Below are 26,870 nucleotides of genomic sequence, written 5' to 3'. Positions count from 1 at the left end.
CGGTTGGTGCCATATTCCATCACCTATCGCTAAGCCACCAGCATTTATTTGGGGGCATTTAAAGAGATTGTCAGGGGCGCCTGGGCGGCTCAGTCGGTTAAGCATCCGACTCTTGACTTCAGCTCAGGCTGTGATCTCACGGTCGTAAGATCGAGTCCCTCGCATCGGGTTCCACACTGAGCACACAGCCCGCTTGGGACTCTTTCTCTCCCTCTCTCTCTGCCCCTCCCCCCTTGCTCTCTTTCAAAATAAACAGACATTAAGAAAAGAGATTATCAAACCTTGTTAATTCAGGATTTCTTTTATTCACTACTGTATTTTGACTCTGACGTCCTTTTTCTAAAACCTGTCATTCATGTACTCAGAAAGCATAGATGACTTCATTATTTTTAATGTTTATCTATTTTTGAGAGACAGTGTGTGAGCTGGGGGGAGGGACAGAGAGAAAGGGAGACAGAGGATCTGAAGTGGGCTCTGTGCTGACAGCAGAGAGCCCAATGCAGGGCTCAAACTCCCACACCATGAGGTCACGACCTGAGCCAAAGTCGGATGCTCACTGGACTGAGCCACCCAGGCACCCCGACTCCTCCCAACATCCTAAATGTGACTGGTTAACGCCCTCCTCTGCAGAAGTGGAGGGATGTTTGCGTCTTCTGCACGTTGTGCTGCATTATCTCTTGGAATCGTGCAGCCCTGATCTGAGCTGGGTAGGAAAGCAGTGGTAGGTGTGGTGCTGGGCTGAACTGGAGAGAGCCCAGCCGCACGCATCCGACCCTCAGTGGGGTCAGCAGAGGCTAGTGGGGTACAGGTGAACAGTAAGTGCCCCCACCAATAAGTTTTCTGAAATAAAGGCCTGAGCAGGGCAGTCCTGGGTAATTACTGCTCTCACACATTCTTTACTCTAACCCTCCAGCATCTCCCTGCTAGCTCTCTGAGGGTGGGGACTTTTTTTTTTTTTTTTTAAAGAAAACAAACAAAAAAACCCAATGGGAATTATCTACTAGCTTGTAAGGTTGAGGAACACCCTACTTCCAACTACACATTTTGTGTCTGAGTTTGAGCTCTTGGGAAGAAAGACAGGCCTCAGCCCTACAGTGGAGGTCGGCTCAGCGATCCAAATATTCTGGCAACCCCAAAGACCTCACAGAGGGGCCAGAGAGAGATGATCCTCTATGGGCAGGGGGTCAAGCGCGTTGTGAATAACTGGTATTTGGTGAGCCAGGGGAGAGAGCACCAGAATAGGCTGTTAATTAACTTAATAGTCTAAGCCCCTTGAAGATACGTTTTCCAGTTTCCAGAGACTGACCGTATCAGGGAAATGACGGAAAGATGCCCCGTTCACCCTACTTTGCCCATACTGTGTCTTGTGGAAATACTGGCTACCACGAGGGACTCTGGCTTCAGTCCTGCTTCTCTCGCCTGTGGCCCCTGTTGTCTGTAGATAAATATTTAACCGTTTACGTTTTAATTCCTTACCACGTGGCTAGAATTGGTTATGGATTTATACATTTTAATATGAGAAAAAACAAGTATTTTATAAGCAATGCTGAGAAGCCAGTATCGGAAAGTAAACTTTGTAGGTGGCCTGAGGCAGGACGGCGTTCACTCTGTGACAATCTCACATGCTGTCTCACTCTCGTCACCCAGCTCTTCAGTAGTGGAATCTGTGGTCCGAGTCTTCTCTGCTGTGGCTTTGCCAGCCTCCCTGGGAAAAGGAGAAGAATGCCAAGGCTTTGACTCTCGAAAGGAACAATTCAACTCTTCATAATTTCCTCGTTTTAGAGAAAATCTTCCCCAATCACGTACCCTAGTTCCATCTTGAAAATCTCATCTTCATCAGAAGAATCCTTGTCGTGTAGCTTCTGTGCCATGTTTTTCTTGCGTGTGGCATTGAGGGGTCTGTACATGTCCCTAAGCCAAAGTGGCCGCCTTCTCCAGAAAAAGCCCTCCTAGAAAACAGAAAGGACAACGTTAGGTCTGTTTCCCCTGCCTTCTCCAGCCACGGTACTTTATCCTCCTCAGATTTACCTGATTGTCACTTTCCTCTGAGCATCTCTTACGCAGCAGAGATCCAAAGAAGCCCCTTGAAGGAAACACACACACACAGACAATTAGTGATTCGTACCATTTTCCATGCCTCTCACAATGTATTTCTCCAGTCTTATTAGCAAGCAAAATCAACACAGACCTGGGATCTCAGAAATAATTCCATACATGCTGGGCTTTTCAGAATTTTCCTGTGTCTGTCCATAATGGCCCCACAGTGTCCCTGGGAGACCTTTGTATGTAACTTGACATGAAGTATAGGCAGGATTTTCACCCTGCTCACCTTCTGGCCCTTGGCCAAGTGCCCTTGTGCAGTCAACAAACTGGGTGACCACACGGCAGAAGCACCTAACTCTCTCCAGAAGCATTTTACATCAGTCCCCGCCAGGCTTAGCCTCACAGGCATCATTTGCTGGCGGGTGGGGAGGTGTTTCTATTTTCCTAGCTGCTTTACCTTACAAGATGAATCGCACCGAGTGAATGCCTGAGTCCAACCAGCAGTTATCTAGCTCACTGACTTTCACACTGCAGGCAGATGAGTGAGTGAGTCGTGAAATCACCTGAAAACACACGGCTAGCGCTTAAAACACAAAATACTCTTTTTGAATACAAATGGAATAGGGGGTACCTGGGTGGCTCAGTCAGGTGAGCAGCCCAAGTCTCGATTTTGCCTCAAGTGATGATCTCACAGATTGTGACATCGAGCCCTGTGTCTGGCTCTGTGCTGATAGTGTAGAACCTGCTTGGGATTCTCTCTCTCTCTCTCTCTCTCTCTCTCTCTCTCTCTCTGCTCCACCCTCCCCCCCAAATAAATAATAAACTTAAAAAAAAACAGAACAGAAAGAATCAGAGTGTATGGTAAGTTTGTTTTAGAAGGTACTTATGTCTATACGGTATGTGTGCACTGAGTTGTGACATAAAATGCAGTTCACAGCCCAAGAACAGTGTAGTCAGAGACGTGCCCAACTGGAAAGGAACCATCTTCTTTCTGGTTCTAGTGGTACTAGTGATACAACCGTCCGGCAAGATATCTTCCTTTTCTCCTTCTCCATCTCATTATTATAAAAGGAAGAGATAAATGATTATCTAAGGTCTCTCCCAGTTCAAATTCTATTGGGTCTGGATAAAGGGAATGGAGAGCGGGGCCTCGAAAACCAGAAGGAGGAAGAAGGAAGTTTTCCCCCTACTTTACGGGAGGGACTCATGTATTCTACCTTCCATCATGCTTGAAGACTAGCCCCTTCACCCCACGACTTTTGGCCCTCCCTATCCCTTCTCCAGAGCCTCTGAGAAGGTCTGTGGCCAGGCCTGATGCCCACCGCCAGCGGGAACGGGTCTGAACATTTCCACCCCCGTCCCCCCACGATCTTTCTTTAAAGGTCTAGTGAGCAGGTGCTCTGTGCCAGTCCCATTCTAACTCGGGTTTGGCTGGGCAGCTAACTTTGCTGGATCCAGGCAAAGCATTAGGCCAAATATGTATTCTTTCTGCCTTTGGTGATTTCCTGGCTGTAAAACAAGGGGATTGAAATAGATGAGTTTGAAAATCTAGTTCTAAAATTCTACTTTAACGATTGCCAGACTAATATTTACCTTGAGCTTCCTTCTTTACCTTCCTTGGCTGCTGTTCTATGAGAATAAATCTGTTTTGGAAGAAAACATGATCACAGTTACCCATCACAATAACCACTCCCTCCACATCTTTATTCATTCCTTTGCATTTTAGGTCTTATCTACCCAGTGAGATGATAACTTTTCCTAGGACAGGAATTTGTTGAATAGTCCTTTGACTCTTCAATAACACCTAACTCGCGTGCAGCTGGTAATACATTTTACTGACTGCCTCAGATAACATTCAACAGGTAATTCCTAATAAAAATTCTTGGGAGGAGGAAAAGAAAAGTGTCTACCAGAAACCTAAACAGCAGCACTGTTTTAAAATCAAGGACAAGAGTAGGATGTCTGTTATCACTGCTGCTATTCATTGGTGTTGAGGAGGTCCTAACTGATGCACTGGGGAAAAATGGAGTCGTGGAAAGGAAGAACTAAGACATATTTGCATATGAAATTACAGACAAACTAAAAGGCCCAAGAGAATCAACTAAAATTTTGTTGGAAGAAACATGAGAATTCAGCAAGATGGCTAGATATATATAAAATCAAGAGATCAACATGTAAACCTCAATGACTTTCCTATGTTCCATAAATAATTAATCAAAAGACGGAAGAATTATCCCATTTACAATTATCAATAAAAAGGCATAAAGTACCTAGGAATAAACTTAGCAAAGAATGGGTAAGACCTATGAGATGAAAACACTAAAGCTCTTCTGAAGGACATTAAGAAGAAACGAATACGTGATGTGAGACACTATTTTCCGAGAATAGTGTAAAGATGTCAGTTCCCTTCAAATTAACCTACAAATTCGGGGCAATCCCATTCAAATCCCAAGACAGTTTTTCAAACAAAAACTGGCCAGCTGACATTTGGTAGAGAAAATGTGCAAGCATAGCTACAAAATGGATGAAGAAGAAGATCACAGAGCAGACGTTAAAATACGTTCTTACAGAGCAACTGCAGTTAAGTATGTAGCGTGATACTGATACAGGAAAAGAAAACCAGGTTGATAGAATAGAGTCCAGATAACACTAGTATTTTGGATCCATGAAGAAAGAATGAACCATTCAATAAAAGATTTTAAAGTAACTGGATCTTTATGCAAGGGAAAAAAGTTAGATCCCCTACCTCGACCGTACCAAAACACCAGACAGATTCCATACAGATTAAAAATAAATAAATCACAACAAATATTATAAGAGTACAGAAGAAAATATCAGAGACTATTTTTATACCATGAGGCGAAAAGGCCTTGTTAACGAGGCCCATGTCCCATAAGCCATGAGGCAGATATGGTGACGGACTGTCCACACCCCCTGTTCATCGTAGTCCTTGCCCCCTTGATCCCCTGGATTGTTTGTCCTCTTCCTGTTGATTTATAAAACTCTCTTCATATGAAATATATTAATCCTTTCAAGGGCTTTCACTGAATTTCAATGTTTCAAATATTTGTCAGTGTTTTTATCGTGAAGGAGACGGAACAGTGGGATAGGAGCACAGGCTGACTGCAGGCACAGCTGGGTTCTGCTTTGGGTTTTGCCACAGGGGCCTTAAGCTGATCCCCTTCTATGTAGGAAAGAAGGATGGTGATATCATCCTCACAGGACTGTGGGGATTAAATCAGATGTCTGGTTTATTCCAAGCAGAAATCAGACAAGACGATCAAATCTATCAAATGTTTCTGCATGTGGTATCAGGTCACAAAGCTTTTTCTCACCACAAGATTATAAAAGTATTGATTCTGTTTTCTTCTAGCACTTTGATGGGTTCCTGTTTCTCTTTTTTTACATGTACTGAAATATGTTTTTTTAAGGTGAGAAATAGGGATCTGTTGTTATTTTCCTCCCAAATAATTAAGCAGTTGTTCTATTACCATTTATTTATTTTCTTCCACTGATTTGAATACTAAAAGGTAACATTTCAATGTTTATTTATTTATTTTTGAGAGCGACAGAGAGAGAGAGTAAGAGTGAGAGAGGGGCAAAGAGAGAGAGACACACACACAGAATCCAGAGCAGGCTCCAGGTTCTGAGCTGTCAGCACAGAGCCCAACACAGGGCTCGAACTCCTGAACCATGAAATTATGACCTGAGCCAAAGTAGGACGCTTAACCAACTGAGCCACCCAGGCGCCTCTAAAAGGTAACATTTTAAAAGTCCTAGTCACCCACGGATCTGTCTATTGCTGGACTCTGTAGGCTACTTCACATAAATATTACGTTGCATTATTCCTCATTGTGAAATTGACACAATGCCTCATCTCTTCCTTTGAACATCATTATTGTCCACTACAGGAAAAAAACTGCATGGTCTCTGACCTCAAAAAGTGTATCATCTAAGTAGGGAGAGGAAATAATGAAACCACATAAAAAAAATATAAACACAAGGTTAAACCACATAGGAATTTAAAACAGCAATAGGAGTTTATAGAACTTCCCAAAAGCAAAAGGCTGCAGGCCACCTCAAGATGCAGAGTACTGACTGGACAATGGCCAATGATTTCTCTTCCCAGAGGTCATGGTAAGTTGACCCCACGCTAGTTCCTAGGCTCTTAGGCTGAGAAATCAGACTCTGATCTCATCAAGAGAGAACGCACTTCTTTCTGCATGGAGGCAATATCACCTTACCAATGTCACAGGATTGATCAAAATCAGAATGTCAGGTCATGACTTGACAATAAGGAAAACATCCATTCCACCCATTCCACAGATAGGGCATCTGTGTCCACATGATTGGGACTCCTGTCTCCTGTGGAGACAGGCCTCTGTGGCACACTGAAGTATAATCAGAAGGCTATTTGGTGAGAGAGAGAAGTGGAAGAAAAGTAATTAGCTGAATCCAGTGTTTCATGGAAAGGACGGAGGTAGCTAGATCCATCCATCTGCCCCGCGGGCACAGCCCGGCTGGTGGGCCTGACTCTCATCTGCTGCCTGAGGTGCCATCTCTACTCTTAGGCAAGGCTAGGTGGGCACTGCCCATGTTGGTCTCTTCCTCACCATTTCTATGCTTTTACTACTGACCAACCCTCCAGAAGACAGACATGTTTCTCCTTAGCAGTTAATACATCCAGTCAGGTTTTACTCAAGTCTGATAGACCAGGAAGCCTTACATATCTCTGCTCTGATCCATGACCCTGATATTTCTCTCTTGAGGAGCTGCCTTTTAACAAACTGTTTAGCATATTTTTGTTATCAGGGGAGGGGAATGCGTCACTGCAGACCCTAAGAAATGGTGACAATCTCACAGAAGGACTAGGTCCAGGAGTATTACAGTATTCGGGGAAGGCTTTGTGAAGAAAGATGAACTCGAGTTGGCTTTTGAAGGCTCACGGGACTTCCACCAGCAGAGTGAAATAAAGGAATTTCAAGTGGGCAAAGTCACCAACAAAAGTAGGAATGGGCATGGTCTGACTAGGGGATGGTGAGGGGCTGCTTTGGCTGAAATGGAGGGTTGCCATGACAGATGGCAATATAGATATAGATATAGATATATATAGATAGATAGATATAGATATAGATATATAATAAGCATATGTATATTTGAATAAATATATTGAATATATATTCAATTCATACATAATTGAATAAAAGGTAAACAGGCAAGCTCCAGGAATAGGCAACTGTAATTATGACACGCTCTGAGTAGCCTGATGCAGGATTTTAGCTGCAGGGTTTTAACTGAACCTGTTTACACAATGCCTTGCGAAGTGGAGGAGAGAGCTGTAGGCACATCTAATTAATCAACAAGATGACACTTTTATCTCTAAGCCATGCCCTTTCTTCCAAGATGACTGATAGCTCCATGAGGGTGAAGACTATTTCTCTCTCATCATTTTAGCCAACGAGGAAAGAAATCAGTGGTAGTAGGAGGATGACTGGTGAGTGCATCGAATCGACATCATTTTTTTGAGTTGAAGAAATTTTACTATCATGTCAACTGTGGCCTTCTTAGACCTAATGTCTCAGAACAAGCTAATGGCTTGTTATCTTGGTTACAATCCACAGATGTCTCCCGGCAGTGGGGTTCCTTTTAAAATCCCTGGAATATACTTTGCAATAAAAGGACAAAGCATATCTCAGTCCTCCAGACTGAAGAGGGATATCACGTCGTGATAGGTGGGAAAGTGGCTTTGATTTTCAGTTTGTGGGTTCTGAATCTACTGTAAAGAAGGAATATAGTCTGGGAATCGGAATTAATTGTTGTCCTTACCTCAATGAGACAGAACACTATGATCAAAATCATCACTACTACAGTCACAGATATTGCCAAGATGAGTTTGTTGTTATAGCCATAGCCTGGAACTTCTTTTGTGAGCTAAAAAAAAGGGGAAAGAACAATTTTTTTAGAAAACAGAGATAGGATGAAAGTTAACTATTCTTTAACGACTCTAAAACCCCATTCTTTCCGATGAATCGCTTATAGGTTCTTAAGGAATATACCAAATCTAATGTGATATGTAATCTTAATCATTAGCATTTTCTTCAAGACTTGATGTATCTTGTATGTTAGGTCCTCTTTTTGTCTCCTCTGGGAACAGCGGCACTGTTTCCTAAATGAGCAAAGTGGCAGATCACTGCCTTAGCCAAAATTATGTGGCCAAGACAAGACCCGGACTAGGAGCCCCCGGTCCTTGTGCTTGGGTCCATGTCCTAAACCACCTAAATGTCGAGACCCCACATTTGGGGATTTATCCTCACCTCCCTTGACTCCTGCTCTCTCTGTTCACTCTGGACTTCTGTGCTCTCATTGATATAATTCTCATTTTTCCATAGGTCCGTATCCCACTCTGCCTTGGACACCTTTACTTCTTGCTGCTCGCTGAGAAGCTTCATCAGGAGGCCTGTTCTGGAGATGAGCTTGGCACAGGCCAGCTGCACCTGGGTCTCAGAGCAGTCCATTTTCAAAGTCCGGATAACATGAGAAATGAGCCTTCTCACATCATTGCTGGGGATGAGGGACTGTAGCTGCTGGTTTAACTGAATTTCAAACAGATCACCCGAGGACGAGAGCTTTGACACAGTGAAGCCTGTGGCTTTTGGGGGCAAGCCAGTGCCCGCATTGTGGTATTCCCGTTGTGTATCATTGGTTTGTTTAACGGTCGGCATAGAGTTGTCTGCAGTAACAGTAGAATTAGCAGTGGAAAGATTCTTACGGTCTGTGAATTCAGGGAGGGTTTGTTCTGGCATAGTAGTGTTTCCTGTAGAAATATTTTCTTCAGAAACATTTTGCAGCAGTAGTGTTCTCTACAGTAGTGTTTTCTCTGTAAGTTCCTGAAGGAGCAAATAATTCTGGAAAAGGATTTTTCTGAGGACTCAGTTCTCCCGGAGATGAAAAATCCTCTCGTGAAGGGGAATTTATGAGGCTCCTGACTGCAGAGGATGGAGGCCTCTTTGCAAGCAGCTGTCTATTACTGAGTGAACTTTCCTTTCTGGACTTTCGATTCAGTTTGGCCTTGGGTGTTCTGTGGACCACACGGGAGCGACTTTTATGAAAGCGGTGTGTCTTTCTGGGGAGTGAGGCTGGTCTGAAAGCCTTCATATTTCTAACTCTAGCATTTGCATCTTCTAAAACAAAAATGGTGTACGTTAAGTCTTTTGATTCTTTTTTCACGTCAGGTGGGGATTTTGGAGCGGGGGTGGCAGAAGGCCTGCCCAAAGAGTATTGCTTCAGGAAAGAAGAGACCGCTGCCTTGTGCTCATCTACGAACGAAGGCTCTGTATTGAAGGAGCTTCCCACTGATTTGCTGGGCCTGTGCGCCACGGGAAGCTCCCCTGGGGATGGTCTCCTGAGCCTTCTTTCCTTGGGAGCGGGGGGTGGCAGAAGGCCTGTCCAAAAAGTATTGCTTCATGAGAGAAGAGACCGCTGCCTTGTGCTCATCTATGAACGAAGGCTCTGTATTGAAGGAGCTTCCCACTGATTTGCTGGGCCTGTGCGCCACGGGAAGCTCCCCTGGGGATGGTGTCCTGAGCCTTCTTTCCTTGGGAGCGGGGGTGGTGGCAGAAGGCCTGTCCAAAAAGTATTGCTTCATGGAGAGAAGAGACCGCTGCCTTGTGCTCATCTATGAACGAAGGCTCTGTATTGAAGGAGCTTCCCACTGATTTGCTGGGCCTGTGCGCCACGGGAAGCTCCCCTGGGGATGGTGTCCTGAGCCTTCTTTCCTTGGGAGCGGGGGTGGCAGAAGGCCTGTCCAAAAAGTATTGCTTCATGAGAGAAGAGACCGCTGCCTTGTGCTCATCTATGAACGAAACGAAGGCTCTGTATTGAAGGAGCTTCCCACTGATTTGCTGGGCCTGTGCGCCACGGGAAGCTCCCCTGGGGATGGTGTCCTGAGCCTTCTTTCCTTGGGAGCGGGGGTGGCAGAAGGCCTGTCCAAAAAGTATTGCTTCAGGAGAGAAGAGACCGCTGCCTTGTGCTCATCTATGAACGAAGGCTCTGTATTGAAGGAGCTTCCCACTGATTTGCTGGGCCTGTGCGCCACGGGAAGCTCCCCTGGGGATGGTGTCCTGAGCCTTCTTTCCTTGGGAGCGGGGGTGGCAGAAGGCCTGTCCAAAAAGTATTGCTTCATGAGAGAAGAGACCGCTGCCTTGTGCTCATCTATGAACGAAGGCTCTGTATTGAAGGAGCTTCCCACTGATTTGCTGGGCCTGTGCGCCACGGGAAGCTCCCCTGGGGATGGTGTCCTGAGCCTTCTTTCCTTGGGAGCGGGGGGTGGCAGAAGGCCTGTCCAAAAAGTATTGCTTCATGAGAGAAGAGACCGCTGCCTTGTGCTCATCTATGAACGAAGGCTCTGTATTGAAGGAGCTTCCCACTGATTTGCTGGGCCTGTGCGCCACGGGAAGCTCCCCTGGGGATGGTGTCCTGAGCCTTCTTTCCTTGGGAGCGGGGGTGGCAGAAGGCCTGTCCAAAAAGTATTGCTTCATGAGAGAAGAGACCGCTGCCTTGTGCTCATCTATGAACGAAGGCTCTGTATTGAAGGAGCTTCCCACTGATTTGCTGGGCCTGTGCGCCACGGGAAGCTCCCCTGGGGATGGTGTCCTGAGCCTTCTTTCCTTGGGAGCGGGGGTGGCAGAAGGCCTGTCCAAAAAGTATTGCTTCATGAGAGAAGAGACCGCTGCCTTGTGCTCATCTATGAACGAAGGCTCTGTATTGAAGGAGCTTCCCACTGATTTGCTGGGCCTGTGCGCCACGGGAAGCTCCCCTGGGGATGGTGTCCTGAGCCTTCTTTCCTTGGCCATGTTCTCCACAGATGGCTGGGCGCTCTGTTTCCTCTGGATGTTCTGACGTCTCAGTTCTTTTAAGTGCCTTTTCCGTATGCCCTTTGGGCCCTTGATGACCTTGTTCACTCTCAGGAACTTTTTCCCACACTCTCAACCTCGTCTAGGCTCTTCTCCTGCGGTTGGGGCAGTTTCCAATTTCTTTGGAAAGATTTGACGTTTAAACTTGGGACCTAAAAGGCTGGAATGTATAAGCATGGCCATTTTTTCTTTCTTTTTCACGTCATCAATTTTTTCCTGAATTTCTGCATCTAACAAATTTTCCAGAAAGTAGAGTTTTCTCAGTTTATTCTTGTAAGTTGAATTGTTGGATCCAGGTTTAAGAGAAGGGTCCCCTGTGTCGTTCATCGAGTGACCCACGGGCTTGTCTCCCTCTTGCACATTTGAAAACAGAAGTTTAATGAACGGTAACAGCGTCGATTCTACGTCTTCTAGATTGCCCTCCGAGAAATAAGGCAATATGTAATTCAGTGCACTAATGACATCACTTTCGTCATTGAAGTCTAGCTGCTCATTCATAAAGGCTGACAAACTGACACGATCTATGTCTGAGGACGCCTTCTCTGGCTCAATAGTCAGCTCCGTGCTGGCGCTCTTCTTTCGAGCTGTCAATACCTTCATGAATGATCCTTCTGCCTTCCTTAGGTATACTTCCTGATCTGTCGAAGAAGAAGAAGAGATGAGTTTTGATAATGAAAGACTGACAGCACAGCTCTTTGTCAATGCACAGTCATACGTCCCAGTCAAGCAAATTAAGAATCAGCAAATACTCGAGCGCCATTTAGAGAGGAGACGAACTCAAACTTGGACCCACGATTGGCAACAACAAAAGGACAAAAAGATGTGTTTTGAAAAAGTAGCTATTTCCTCAGAACATTCCACAGTGTGAATAAGTATATTTAGAGTTATTCCATTGGTCCCTAAGGGCCGATTGCCCAGGCCTCAAGAAAAGCCAAGGCCGGAAGATACTCGGCTAAACTGTGTGCAGCTCTAGTGCGACTCCTGGCATTCACATACCCCACCCTGTCCTGCTTCGGGGGCAGAGGGAGCGCGAGTCTTCCTCCTTCTACGTCTTCAGTGGGCTTGAGTTCTTGCTACCATCACATATGCCCGGGACAACACCCGTCACCAGCAGGTCCTCATCTGGACACGCCCTCTCCGCCCACCCACCAATTCTTTTGCTTGGTCCCTGCTCCCATATATCGCACCTCCCGTAACATAAGCTCTAGACAGAAAAAACTAAACACAAGACCCGCTAAGTCCACCCTGGTTCTTTGCTTAAATTTGGGCAGAGATGTGGGGTATAGGTTAAGAGATTTTCCAGCTATGAGAGAGATGCCACTGTGGGGCGTTCAAAAAAAATCAACGGAATGATACTTGAGGTTTTAAAATGCAGAAGGGATAAAGAAACTTTGGTCAAATGCCTACTTTGCTTTCATTTCCTTTCATTTCCAGATTTCTAGCTTTACTGAGAGAACCATCCAGAGCTTCCAACTACATGAAGGTCAAGCGTACAGCTTGTGTACACTGAACAGCACTGTGCAGCTGGGTTTTTCCAGAAGAATTAAAAGTATTTTTAGTGGTGCTGGTGAGAGTCGGAGGAGGAGGTGATAAAGGTCACGAGAGAGGAGGAGCAGCGGGCTGGCGGAGCGCCCAAAACGGGAGAGGAGACTCGAGTGCTAGGCTAAGGCACCTCTGATCTCATTTTTCCTCGCCTGTCAAAGGAGATAAAAAAAAAAATGCCTATTCTGCCCACCTCTAAGGGAGAAGGGAGTAAGATAATTGGTAAAACACTGTTTTGGAAAATAAGCAACACCACTTATAGAAGTAGCAAAGTGTAATTTATGCTGTGCCCTAGACCATTGACAGGGACCCATATTCAAGCTATCCAGGTGCAAAAGCACATTTTGGAAGTCACCAAGTTAGTGCCAATAAAACCTAAGAACAGAAAAATACCTAAAAGCACCCGTGTTTTGGATAGAAAAGCTTAAGATTCAGAACAAGAGTTGGACAGCCCAAGGATAGAAGAGCCCTCTCATCCGTTAGAACGGTTGGGTAGCAGCTTCTGGTTAGGGCACAGAAACACAGAGGCTCCAAATAAAACTTTTTCAGAAATCAGCATCACTTGTACTCTTACACACTTATAAAAACAACAAAATAAACAAAAAGGTATCTCCACCTGTCCTATAAGACAAAGGGCACCTGAGACCTAACGCACGTAAAATCAGCTTATAAGCTGTGATGCACTATGTGAACAGGTTTTCATTTGGGGGTAGTTGACTTAATAATGTAACTGAGAATCTGACTTTTAACAAAGGAATAGTTCTTAGAAATTTAGGGATCTGAACTCTGAATGAGTAAAAATAATGCAATGACATCATTAGTTTAAAAATTTACCATTGTTAGGGTGCCTGGGTGGCCCAGTCAGTTAAGCATCCCTTTGGCTCAGGTCATGATATCACAGTTCAGCCCCGCATGGGGCTTGCTGCTGTCAGTGTAGAGCCTGCTTCGGATTCTCTGTCCCCCTCACTCACTCTCTGCCCCCTCCCAGCTCACGCACGTGAATGCTCTCTCTCTCAAAAATGAATAAACATTAAAAAAAATTATCATTGTTGATTAAAAATAAAAGTTAAACCACAAATAAAATAAAAATTTACAAATTTATCATCAGGCAATTAGGACTTACCACAACGTGTGCCATTTGTCAGACATGCACTGTCACAATGTAGCTTGACGGTCTTACAGACAACCTCAATAGTATTTTTAAATTGGCAGAGACAGCAGGCCATACGGCTAGGTAAAATCCTATAAATGGAAACACAGACAATTAAATTAGTGGTAAAGGAGTTACTCGAGTAGGTAGAAGAGGCGGGCCAAAGTCATCACAGGGCTTTGCAAAAAGGAATTCTTGAGGCACATGGCCTGGATGGTTGGGTAGGGACCAGTTGGCCAACTGCTGCTCTTGAATATTATAAATACACAGATAGAAGGACAGAGGTGCCCAACGGAAAGGTAAGGATGACATGGGGTATGGTACCCTTAGAATGAGATAGAGATTAGAACTGGGTGACACTGATCAGTAGTTTAATACACAGGTAACTCCTTCCAAGCCAAAAGTCTCACTTCGGGTTGAGAGCACACAGAAAGAGGGTAGACTTCTAAGAGTTTGAATAAATCTGAAATATGGCCCATACTGAGGATAAAAAGCAATCAACTTTGGCTCAGGTCATAATCTCGTGGTTCATGGGTTTGAGCCCCACATCAGGCTCTGTGCTGAGAGCTCGGAGCCTGGAACCTGCTTCAGATTTAACTTCCTCTCTCTCTACCCCTTCCCTGATCACTCTCTGTGTCTTAAAAATAAAAATAAATGTTAATTTTTTTTTTTAAAAAGCAATCAATCAAAAACTAATCCATAATCTACACAAATGCTACAATTAGCAGACAAGGACATTTAAAAAAGTTATTATAACAGTATTTCATATATGGAAAAAACCCCATGCCTCTCCTTAACTCAATGAATTGTGCAACAACTTCAAGTGGCCTAATATATGTATACTTAGAGTCCACGAAGGAGAGGAGATATAAAAAAAATTTGAAAAACTAATAGCCCCCACATTTCCAAATAAGTAAACCCTATAAACTCACAAATCCAGCAAGGTCAATGAAATCTGAGCACAACATGGATTAAACTACATGTTTAGTTTAATCCATTAAACACGGATAAAACTACACCACGGCACATGATAATCAAACTGGTCAAAGCCAGTGATAAAGAGCAAATCTTAAAAGCAGCCAAAGGAACAAAACCACACATGACACACAGAGCAACAAAGATATAACAATGACAACATATTTCTTGTTGGAAATAATGTAAGCCAGAACTCGGTGGGGCAACATCTTTCAGGCAGTGAAAAGGAGAGGGGGACCAAATAGCCATCAAGCTAGAATTCTATACCCAAATCTTTCAAAAATAAAAGCAAGATAGACTATCTGAGACATACAAGAGCTGGAAGAATTCATCATTAGCAGGCTTACACTGTAGAAATGCCAAAGGAAGTATTTTTTTAAATGTTTATTTGAGAGACAGAGAGAGAGGGCACGTGCAGTATGCGTGTGCAAGGGGGAAAGAGCACTGAGGAGACAGAGAATCCCAAGCAAAGCCCAACGCGGGACTTGAGCTCACAAACTGTGAGATTATGACCTGAGCCAAAATCAAGAGTTGGATGCTTAACTGACTGAGCCACCCAGGTGCCCCTAAAGAAAGTATTTTTAAGCAGAAGGAAAAGGATAGCAGACGGAAATGTGGATCCACACAAAGGAATGAAGAACATTAGAACTGGTAACTATATAGGTTATGATTTCACTTCACTATATGTATGTATATCATTTCACTATATGATTTCACTTATATGTAGAATCTCAGAAAAAAACAAACAAACAAGGGGTGCCTGGATGGGCTAAGTCAATGAAGCATCCTACTCTTGATTTCGGCTCAGGATCTCAGGGTCGTGAGATCGAGCCCTGTGTCAGGCTCCACGCTCAGCATGGATTAGATTAAGATTCTCTTAAGATATTCTCTCTCTCTCTCTCTCTCTCTCTCTCTCTCCTCTGCCCTCTCCCCAACTTGTACACTCTGTCTCTAAAATTAAAAAAAAAAACAAACACCAAAAACCATAAGATACCTAGGAATAAACCTAATCAAAGAGGTAAAAGATCTGTATGCTGAAAACAATAGAACGCTTATGAAAATAAATTGAAGAAGACAGAAAGAAATGGAAAAAAACATCCCATGCTCAAGGATTGGAAGAACAAATATTGTTAAAATGTCTATACTACTCAAAGCAAACTACACATTCAATTCAATCCCTATCAAACACCAGTATTTTTCACAGAGAGCGAGAACAAACAATTCTAAAAGTTGTATGGAACAAGAAAAGACCCCGAATTATAATGTTGGGAAAAAAACAAACAAACAAAGCTGGAGGCATCATGATTCTGGACTTCAAACTGTATTACAAAGCTGGAATCATCAAGACAGTGTGGTACTGCACAAAAACAGACACATAGATCAATAGAATAGAATAGAGAACCGAGAAATGGAGCCACAAATATATGGTCAACTAATCTTCGATATAAAGCAGAATATCCAATGGAAAAAAGATAGTCTTCGCAATAAATGGTGTTGGGAAAACTGGACCGTAACGTGCAGAAGAATGAAACTAAACCACTTTTTTACACCATACACAAAAATAAATTCAAAATGGATGAAAGACCTAAATGTGAGACGGGAAACCATCAAAATCCTAGAGGAGAACACAGCAGCAGAAACCTCTTTGATCTCAGCTAAAGCAACTTCTTACTAGAGACACGTCTCCAGAGGCAAGGGAAACAAAAGTACAAATGAACTACTGAGGAGTGCCTGGGTGGCTTAGCGGGTTGGAATGCCTGACTCTTGGTGTTGGCTCAGGTCGTGATCTCAGGGTCGTGGATTGAACCCCGCATCAGGATTCTCTCTCCACTTGAGATTCTCTCTCTCCCTCTCTCTCTGCTCCCCCCCATGTATACATGTATGTGTGTGTCCATGTTCTTAATTAATTAATTATTAATTAATTAATAGGGGCACCTGGGTGGCTCAGTTGGTTAAGTATCTGACTTGGCTCAGATCATGATCTTACAGTTCGTGAGTCTGAGCCCCGTGTCAGGCTCTGTGCTGACAGCTTGGAGCCTGGAGCCTGTTTCAGATGCTGTGTCTCCCTCTCTCTCTCTGCCCCTCCCCTGCTTGCACTCTGTCTCTCTCTCTCAAAAATAAACGTAAACAAACAAACAAACAAACAAACATTTTTTTAAATGAATTATTGGGACCTCATCAAGATAAAAACCTTCTGGGGCACCTGGGTGTCTCAGTCGGTTAAGCTTCTGACTTCAGCTCAGGTCATAATCTCACGGTTTGTGAGTTCGAGTTCCGCATCGACTCTCTGTTGACAGTGCGGAGCCTGCTCAGATCCTCTGTCTCCCTCACTCTCTGCCCCTACCCCACTCTTGTGCTCTCTCTCTCAAAAACAAACATCCATTAAAAAAAGATAAAAAGCTGTACAGCAAAGGAAACAATCAACAAAATTAAAAGGCAACTGATGAAATGGGAGAACATATTTGCAAATGACATAATCTGATAAAGGGCTAGTATCCAAAATATATAAAGGACTCAACACCCAAAAAATCAAATACATAATCCAGTTAAGAAAAGGGCAGAAGACATGAATAGACAGTTTTTCAAAGAAGACATCCGGAAGGCTAACAGACACATGAAAAGATGCTCAATATCACTCATCATCAAGGAAATACAAATCAAAATCACAATGAGATACCACCTCACATGTGTCAGAATGGCTAAAATTAATAACTCAGGAAACAACAGATGTGGAGAAAGGGGAACCCTTCTGCACTGCTGGTGGGAATGCAAACTGCTGTAGCCACTCTGGAAAAACAGTATGGAGGTTTTTAAAAAGTTAAGAATAGAACTACCCTACAACCCAGCAATTGTACTACTAGGCATTTAACCAAAGGGTACAAAAATGCTGATTTGAAGGGGCATGTGCACCCAATGTTTATAGCAGCACTATCAACAATAGCCAAAGTATGGAAAGAGCCCAAATGTCCATTGATGGATGAATGGATGAAAGATGCGGTATATATATACAATGGAGTATTACTTGGCAATCAAAAAGAATGAAATCTTGCCGTTTGCAACTACATGGATGGAACTGGAGGGTATTACGCTAAGTGAAATTAGTCAGTGAAAGACAAAAATCCTATCACTTCACTCATATGAGGACTTTAAGAGACAAAACAGATGAACATAGGGAAGGGAAACAAAAATAATATAAGAACAGGGAGGGGGACAAAACAGAAGAGACTCATAAATATGGAAAACAAACTGAGGGTTACTGGAGGGGTTGTGGGAGGGGGGATGGGCTAAATGGGTAAGGGGCACTAAGGACTCTACTCCTGAAATCATTGTTGCACTATATGCTAACTAATTTGGATGCAAATTTTAAAAAATAAAAAATAAAACAAGGTAAAAAAATAAACAAAAAATAAACAAAAAACCAAATGAATGAATAAACAACAACAAAAAAGAGGAAAACACTTGTAAATATGGAGAACAAACTGGGGATATGGACAAAATGAGTGAAAAGGGTTAAGAGGTACCAACTTGCAGTTATAAAATAAATAAGTCACCAGATGAAAAGTACAGCATAGGGAATATAGTCAATAATACTGTAATATACTTATTGTGTGTGAGCATTTCATAATGTATATAATTGATCACTGTGTTGTGAGCATTTCATAATGTATATAAAAGATCACTGTGTTGTACACCTGAAACTAATTTAATATTACATGATCTATATATACTTCAATAAAAGAGATAATTGAGGGGCACCCAGGTGGCTCAGTCAGTTAAGCATCTGACTTCAGCTCAGGTCATGATCTCATAGTCTGTGATTTCAGGCCCCACATCAGGCTCTGTGTCTACAGCTCAGAGCCTGGAGCCTGCTTCAGATTCTGTGTCTCCCTCTCTCTCTGCCCCTCCCCCACTTGCACTCTGTCTCTCTCAAAAATACAAAAATAAAAAAAGATAACTGACTATTTAAACAAAAAAAAATAATATGGTGTGCTAAAAGTAAAATGTATGAAAACAATAGCACAAAGGTCAGGAGGGGAACAATGGAAGTACACTATTTATTGTAAGGTTCTTATACTATTCATGAAATCATATAATATCATTTGAAGATAGACTGTGATAAGTTAAACATGAACACTACAAACCATTAAACAGCTACTAAAATAACAAAACCTGAGTTGTAACTATTTATCCCCCCACCAAAAAATAATAAAACGTACTAAATCAACCCAAGAGCAGGAAGAAGAAGAAGAAGAAAAAGAAAAAGAAAAGAAACAAAGAACAGATGGGATACATAGAAAAGAGTAGACAGTAGCTTTAAATGTAAGCATATAAATAATTACATTAAATATAAATGGTATAATCACCTAATTAAAAGATAGAGTTGTCATACTGGATAAAAAAGCAAAAGCCAACTATATGCTGTCTATAAGATTCATCTTCAATACAAAGATATAAGTAGGTTAAAAATATGGAAGAAATTATGCTTTGCTAACACTAATCAAACGAAACCTTGAGTGGCTATATTTACTATAGGACAAAGTCAATTTCAAAGCAAAGATATTACCAGGGATAAATGAGGTTATTCCATGTGTGATAGAAATGTCAACTATTAGAAAAGACATAACTTAAAAATTTATGTATCTGATAATAGAACTTCCAAATATATTAAGGAGAATAGGAAAGAGAGACACATAAGCACTCAATTATAGTTGGAGATTTCAATATCCCTCTCTCAATAATTGACAGAAAAAATATATAGAAAATGAGTAATGATACATCAGACTTGAAAAATACTACCAACCTACTTGACCTAGTTGACATTTATAGAATACTCCACACCAAATCAGCAGACTACATATTTTCTTTCAAGTGGACACATAATATTTATCAAAATAGGCCATATTCTCATCTATCACCAGAATTCATTGGCTATAAAACAAGCCTCAATAAATTTAAAAGGATTTCAGTCATCCAACATATTGTTCTGTGACCACAATGGAATTAAATAACAAATTAACAGATCTGTAAAATCTCCAAATATTTAGAAACTAACCAACACACTCCTAAGTAACCCTATTGGTCAAATAAGTCAAAATGGATATTAGAAACTATTTTGTACCAACTGAAACTGAAAACACAACATGTCAACATGTGGGATGTTGCTCATATAGTATTCATCTTCCCCAGTGTCCACTTTTTAAGAAACTAGAAAAAGAAAAGGAAATTCATCACTGAGTAAGGAGAGAAAATGGAATGATAAAGATCAAAGCAGAAATTTCTGAAAAGGAAAACAAAAATAGAGAAGTCACTGTAATGAAAAGGCACTTTTTAGAGAAGATAAGTAAAACTGATAAACTTCTGGCCAGATTTATCAAGAAAAGACAAGAGAAGACACAAATTATCAATATCAAAAATGAGAGGAATGACATCACTACAATTCTACAGATACTAAAAGGATAATAAGGGATTATTATAAAATACTTTATGTCAATAACTTCAAGATGAAATAGATTCCCTGAAAGACATGAACTACTCAAAAAAATAAAGTATGTAATTTAAGTAGCACTATTACAAAAATAAAATCTGTAGTTTAACACTTTCTCACAAAGAAAGCTTCAAGCCCACATGGCTTCACTGGTGAATTCTAGCAAACATTTAAGGAAAAAATAATGCCAATTCTGCACAAACTGTACTAGAGAATTGAAGAGAGGGGAATACTTCCCAACTCAATTTTAAGGCCAACATTCACCTTATGAAAAATAGATAAAGACATTAGAAGAAAGGATAGATAGAAGATCTCATATACTGCTGGCTGCAATGCAAAATGGTACATCCACTTTAGAAAACAGGTAAGCAGTTTCTTAAAAAGTTAAATATACACTCAGCATATGATGTAGCAATCCTGCCATTAGGTATTTTACCACCTGCCCCCCTCCCCCAATGAAAACATATGCTCACACGAAGACCTGCATGTAAGTGTTTTAAGCAACTTTATTCATAAAGGCCAAAAAGCTAGAAACAACTCAAATGCCCATTAACTGATGAATGCATAAACAAACTGGTATATCCTCACAACTGCAATACGACTCGGCAATAAAAAGGAAATGAACTACTGACATGTGCAAAAAACATGGATGAGTCTCTGGGGTGCCTGGGTGGCTCAGTCAGATAAGTGACCGACTTTGGCTCAGGCCATGATCTTCATGTTCCGCAGGTTCATGCCCTGTATTGGGCTCTGTGCTGACAGAGCCTGGAGCCTGCTTCGGGTTCTGTGTCTCTCTCTCTCTCTCTGCCCCTCTCCTGCTTATGCTCTCTGTTTCTCAAAAAATAAATAAACGTTAAAAAAGTTAAAAAAAAAACAAACATGGATGAATCTCAAAAGGATTATGCTGAAAGGAACCAATCACAGAAGACTGCATCACTGTATGATTTCATTTATTTATTTTTTTTAATGTTCATTTATTTTTGAGAGAGAGAGAGAGAGAGATGGAGTGCAAATGGGGAAGGGGTAGAGAGACAGGGAGACACAGAATCCGAAGCAGGCTCCAGGCTCTGAGCTGTCAGGACAGAGTCCGATGCAGGGCTTGAACTCACAGACCGCGAGATCATGACCTGAGCTGAAGTCGGACGCTTAACTGCCTGAGCCACCCAGGTGCCCCTTGTATGATTTCATTTATAAGACACTGTAGAAAAGGCAAAACTATAGGGACAAAAATTAGGTTGGTGGTTGCCAGGCTGCTGGTGGTGAGAAAAGGGGATTGGCTGCAAAGGCACATAGGGGCCTTTTGGGGTGACAGAAACGTTCTACGTCTCAAATGTGGTGGTGGTTACATAACTACACGTTTGTCAAAACTCATCAAACTGTATGCTTAAAAAGAGTAAATTTTATACCTCAATAAATCTGACTTAAGAAAACAATAAAACAAATCTTAAGTAAAACAACTAAGTGAAAATACACATAAGAAAAATCAACTTACAGTGTTTCCAATTCAACGGTCATCATGAGGATGCTCTCAACTGTTGTAAGTGACACCTGTGTTGATCCCATGTCTCTGAAGGAGAAAGCCCAAACATGCGTGATTTTGAACCCAAGGATAAAAATTCTGTACCTAAAAAGATACTTAGCAACATGTGATTACTTCAATTCTGGCTTCTTTGTCAAGTCAGCTCAAGAGTTTTCTTGCTATGGACAATAATTTCAGAAAGCTCCCAATGAAGACATTTTATGTGCATCATCAAATTAATCACCTTGGGTTGCTCAACAGTACAATCCTTTTTACTCTTATCCTCATTTTCATTCTCAATTGCATCCACCTCTCTTGATTAGTCTTTTTTTCTTTTAATATACACCTTACTCCACTTTCCACTTTGAGATAAATGGTATTTCTACCTACATCTACAAGTCCCATGTCTGTTATGTGTTCTTCAATACTACTCCTTCCTCTGCAGGCTATCTTGCCCATATACGTTTTTTCTTTGCTAATAATGCTTATTTCAATAACCCAGTTAAAATTTAAATTACGACTTTTTAACCGAAACGCAAAATACTTAATCTTTTGATGACAACAAAAAAGATCAGAAATCATCTCATGAGCCATGAGATTGTTGCAATACTTACAAATATTTTAATGCTGGCAACTTAAAAAGATAGGAATCTTCAACAGTTGACAGAGGGTTACGACTGATAATTCTGAAAAATGCAATGGAATTAAAATTATCTGCATTTCCAGTAATGACTACCATGAAAGTTTATGTTCATTTTGGGGGTATGGAACTGGAAGGTGAAAACTAATCATTTTCTGCCTTTGCCTATAAATCACCCTTAGATTCTGTAAAGCACTCTTCCTTTGGGAACTACCCAGCTCTCTGGACGATAAAGTGGAGAACAGAAAGAGGAAAAAAAAAATTTTTTTTTTTTTACGTGGACAGCAAAGCAAAGATATGCCAAAGAACTTTTTGGGCTGAAAATCCTAGAAGTGACTATGCTGGTAGGAAGCCCAGGCTCTGTAGGAAATACTGTTTCTAGTGTCCTCTGTAATTCTAGGTGCTTTTCCTTTATCTCTAGAAATGTAAAAAATTCCACAGTTTAAAACACCCGGTTAAAGACAAAAATAGGACCAATTCCTCAGTTTGGGGGCCAAAGACAAAGGGATTAATCTAAGAGGAAATGGTGAAAGCTATACCCCCACCATGTGTATTCTCCTATGACAGCCTTTGTTAGGTGGCATATGATCCCGTTTCCTTATCCATCTCCTGGACTGCCAGCTCCTTGAGGGCAGGGACCATACTCTATTGTCATTTTTGTCCCTGTGCCTGACAGAGTGCTTGTTATTTACTAGTTACTTAGTGAAGGCTTGTTGAATAAATAACTTTTTGTCACTGCTTGACACAAGTTTTTATTCCAAAATGCCGAGTAGATTTTCTTCTCAGTTCTTTACAGCAAAAATAAAGTGAAGGAAACAGGAAGAAAGAAAAGAAAATCTGCCTTTAGGTTGACTCTGCTCAAGAATCATCACTGTACTTTTGCAAAATTATAAGGATAATCATCACAACCAATACTATTGAGCCATAGGGCATCTGTGATCAGCATTTCACATTTAAACCTCACAATAACCTTATGTGATAGATACATCATTACCCCATTTTACAAGTGAGGAAACTGAAGTACAGAGAGGTTGTATAATTTGTCCCAGTTTGTCAAGCCAGTCAAGAAGCAGAGCTGGAATCTGAACTCAGTTCTGACTCCAAAGCCTGTATTTAACTTGTATGAAAAAAAAAGGGGGTTTAAAATAGCCGTTACCTTAAACTTAACTTTGAGAGCATTAAATATAGAAACACTTTGCTGAACTTCATCTCTCCATCTGGGAGAGCTTCTCTAAGAATTACATTTTCTTTTTTTTTTCCTTTCCTCTAATCATCTCCCATGATTAAGTATTTAATTAGCCTGTGATCATTGAGACTTTAGAGATTTCATTTTTTATTTTTGTATTCTATTTTTTGAGAGAGAGAGTACAAGAGTATGAGTGAAGGAGAGGCAGAGGAAGAGAGAGAGAGAGAATCCCAAGCAGGCTCCATGCCCAGTGCAGAGCCTGACATGGGGCTTGATCCCATGACCGCAAGATCATGACCTGAGCCGAAATCAAGAGTCAGGCAGTTAACTGAGCCACCCAGGTGCCCTGAGACTTTAGACATTTTAAAGCCCTGTTACAGGTGAATCAGTGAAAATGAGAAAGGAAGGACGTCTGAAAATTCATCCTTCCGTAAAAGCAACAACAACACAACAAAAAACTAGCAAAAATGGTCAAAATCAACTTTCTCAGAACTTTGGAAATTTTAACCAATGGGCTTGCAGCAACCCGGAGAGCATTTATTAAAGAAAAAATTACTAATTTCTATGAGAACAGTGAGCTCTGTTGTTTTAACTTGTCCTCAACCTCTGCTCTCCATCGTGATGGTAGCCTTAAAAATTGCCCACATCCCAGGGGAACAGAATGGAGCTCAAGTTCCTTAAAGCCTCATTCCCAAGGAACAAACTGTCATTGTTTTACCTGTCTAGTGGGGTCCCTAAAAAACTTCACTTGAAAGCCTTGCCCTTGACCTCACTGAGAACTGCACAGTGCTAAAATAGCCTCTTCCCAAGGGGCATTTTTTGAAAACAATTATAGATAAATGTTTTAATCTGGCAGCTATGTGAGGCAATTGATAACAAGACAAAAAATAGCCTAAACAAAAAGCCTAAAAGGAAAAAGCTGAGAAATGAGATGTCCATAGGGACTTTGAAATGCCTCCAACATCTTCCTGGGTAACTAGAAGACCACAAGACATATTCCTGGGAATGTAGAAAAAAAACCTTAGCACTAATAAATGAGTTCAGCAAGGTTACAGGACACAAGATCAATATGTAAATATTAGCTTTATTTCTATACATCAGCAATGACTATTCCAAAAATAAAATTAGAAAAACAATTCCATGTATAACAGTACTCAAAAGAACAAAATACTTAGGAAAACATTTAACCAAAGAAAGTGCAAGAATCACACTAAAAACCACAAAACGTTGTTGAAAGAAATTAAAGAAGATTGAAATAAGTGTAAAGATATGCCCATGTTCACGGAACAGAAGAAAATATTGGTAAAATGGCACTATACCCCAAATTGAACTGTGGTTTCAGTATAATCCCTATCCAAACCCCCAACTGACTTCTTTCCAAAAAATGGCAAGCTAATTCTAAAATCTGTATGTCAATTCAAGGGACCGAGAATAGCCAAAATGATCTTTTTAAAAAAAAAAAAAAAGTTTATCTATTCATTTTGAGAGACAGCGAGCATACACACCCGTGCAGAAGAGCAAACATGAGCGAGTGTGAGTGGGGAATTCCCAAGTGTGAGCAGGGGAGGGGCAGAGGGAGAAGGAGAGGGAGCATCCCAAGCAGGCTCCATGCTGTCAGTGCAGATTGCAACACGGGGTTCCATCTCACAAACCATGAGGTCATGACCTGAGCTGAAATCAAGAGCCGGCCACTTAACCAACTGAGCTACCCGGGTGCTCCAAAACGATTTGGACACAGAACAACACAATGGGAAGACTCTCACGCACCTGGTTTCAAAACCTACTTCGAAACAACAGTAATCAAGGTGTGGTACTGGCAAAAGAACAGACATGTAAGTTGATGGAACAGAACTGACAGTCAGGGAACAAATCCTCACATTTATGGCCCACTGATTTTCAACAAGGGTTGCCAACACCATTCAACGTGGGAAGACTAGTCTTTTCAAATGATGCTGGGACAACCGTATATCCCCATACCAAATAATGTAGTTGGATTCCTACACTTCACACCATATATAAATTTTAACTCAAAATGAGTCAAAGACCTAGAAGGAAGAGCTCAAGCTATAAAACTCTCAGGAGAGAAATCTTTATGACCTTGGATTTAGGCGACGGTTTCTTAGACATGACACAAAAAGCACAACAAACCAAAGGAAAAATAGATAAACTGGACTTTATTTAAAAATAAAAAAACAACCCAAAACTATCATATGTCTGATACAAGTCTAGTATCCAGAACATCCAGAATATATAAAGAACTCTTAAAACTCAGTGAAAAGACAAATAATCAAATGTTTAAATGGGTAAAGGATTTGAAGAGACATTTCGCCAAAGAAAATACATGAATGGCCAATAAGCACATGAAAAGATGCTCAATGTCTTAGGTCATTAGGGAAATATAAATCAAAGCTACAATGAGATAGTACTCTACACTCACTAAGATGGCTATGATCGAACAGAGAGACAATGATAAGTGGTAGCAAGATTTGGGGAAACCAGAATCTTCATACATTGGTGGGAATGTAAAATGGTGTAGTCACTGTGGAAAACAGTTCGGCAGTTCCTCAAAAGGGTTAAATATAGAGTTACTACATGACCCAGCAATTCCACTCTTAGGTATGTACCCAAGAGAATTAAAAACATATGACCACACAAAAACTTGTACATGAATACTCATAGCAGCATTATTCACAATAGCCAAAAAGTCAAAATAATCCAAATGTCCAATAACTCACGAATGGATGAACAAAATGTGACTGGAGCACCTGGGTGGCTCAGTCGGTTAAGCATCTGACTTTGGCTCAGGTCGTCATCTCACAGTTCATGAGTTCGAGCTCTACATCAGGCTCTGTGGTTTTGGATCCTCTGTCCCCCTCTCTCTCTGCCCCTTCCCCGCTTGTGTGTGCGCTCTCTTTCAAAAATAAATAAACATTAAAAAAAGGAATGAAGTACTGAAACATGCTACAACCGGATAAATCTTGAAGCCAACAAGCCATGTGAAAGAAACTAGACACACATTTCTATGAAATGTCCAGAATAGGCAAATCCATAGGGGCAGAAGGTAAATTAGTTGTTGCCAGGGGCCTGGGAGGAGGGGGGAATGGGGAGTAAAGGCTGATGGGTATGGTATTTCTTTCGAGGGGGGCAATGACAATGTTCTGGAATTAGCAGTGATTATTGTCTATCAAAGTATACCATTGGACTATATACTTTATAATGTTGCATATTCTATTATGCGGACTATATCTCAATTTGAAGAAAAAAAAAAAAGAACCATGTTGTGATAAATAGAGAACCAGTTGCCAGAAGATCAAACATGTTAGTAGGTGGAGAAAAGGGGAGCGAAGATTCAAACTCTTCCACAACGGAGGTCAGAGGGAGTTAGCGGTGCGGCGGGGAGCCATGCATTTTTGTTCTT

The 26,870-nt window shown here is 41.5% G+C and overlaps 1 protein-coding gene and 1 long non-coding RNA gene across 2 annotated transcripts in view; one reads left to right on the top strand and one right to left on the bottom strand.

Annotated features, from left to right (window-relative positions):
• Window positions 1–1,526: 1,526 nt before the first annotated feature.
• LOC122205886 (leucine-rich repeat-containing protein 37A2-like) overlaps window positions 1,527–26,870 on the bottom strand; it is a 51,485-nt gene continuing 26,141 nt past the window's right edge. Inside the window, 14 exon segments of the mRNA XM_042914497.1 lie at window positions 1,527–1,705; window positions 1,807–1,949; window positions 2,029–2,083; window positions 3,637–3,686; window positions 7,870–7,974; window positions 8,358–8,888; window positions 8,890–9,426; window positions 10,848–11,008; window positions 11,011–11,047; window positions 11,316–11,593; window positions 13,621–13,739; window positions 21,600–21,674; window positions 22,241–22,312; window positions 23,261–23,316. Of these exon segments, the coding sequence (XP_042770431.1) occupies window positions 1,603–1,705; window positions 1,807–1,949; window positions 2,029–2,083; window positions 3,637–3,686; window positions 7,870–7,974; window positions 8,358–8,888; window positions 8,890–9,426; window positions 10,848–11,008; window positions 11,011–11,047; window positions 11,316–11,593; window positions 13,621–13,739; window positions 21,600–21,674; window positions 22,241–22,312; window positions 23,261–23,316 (2,322 nt within the window). The 3' untranslated portion in view covers window positions 1,527–1,602.
• On the top strand, window positions 11,797–13,052 carry LOC122207235. Its single transcript, XR_006196727.1, has 2 exons — window positions 11,797–12,069; window positions 12,390–13,052. It is a non-coding gene; the product is annotated as an uncharacterized LOC122207235 (long non-coding RNA).

This window comes from Panthera leo, chromosome E1 (genome assembly GCF_018350215.1).
Source record: "Panthera leo isolate Ple1 chromosome E1, P.leo_Ple1_pat1.1, whole genome shotgun sequence".
Taxonomy (NCBI): domain Eukaryota; kingdom Metazoa; phylum Chordata; class Mammalia; order Carnivora; family Felidae; genus Panthera; species Panthera leo.
This window is presented reverse-complemented; position numbering and strand designations above follow the sequence as displayed.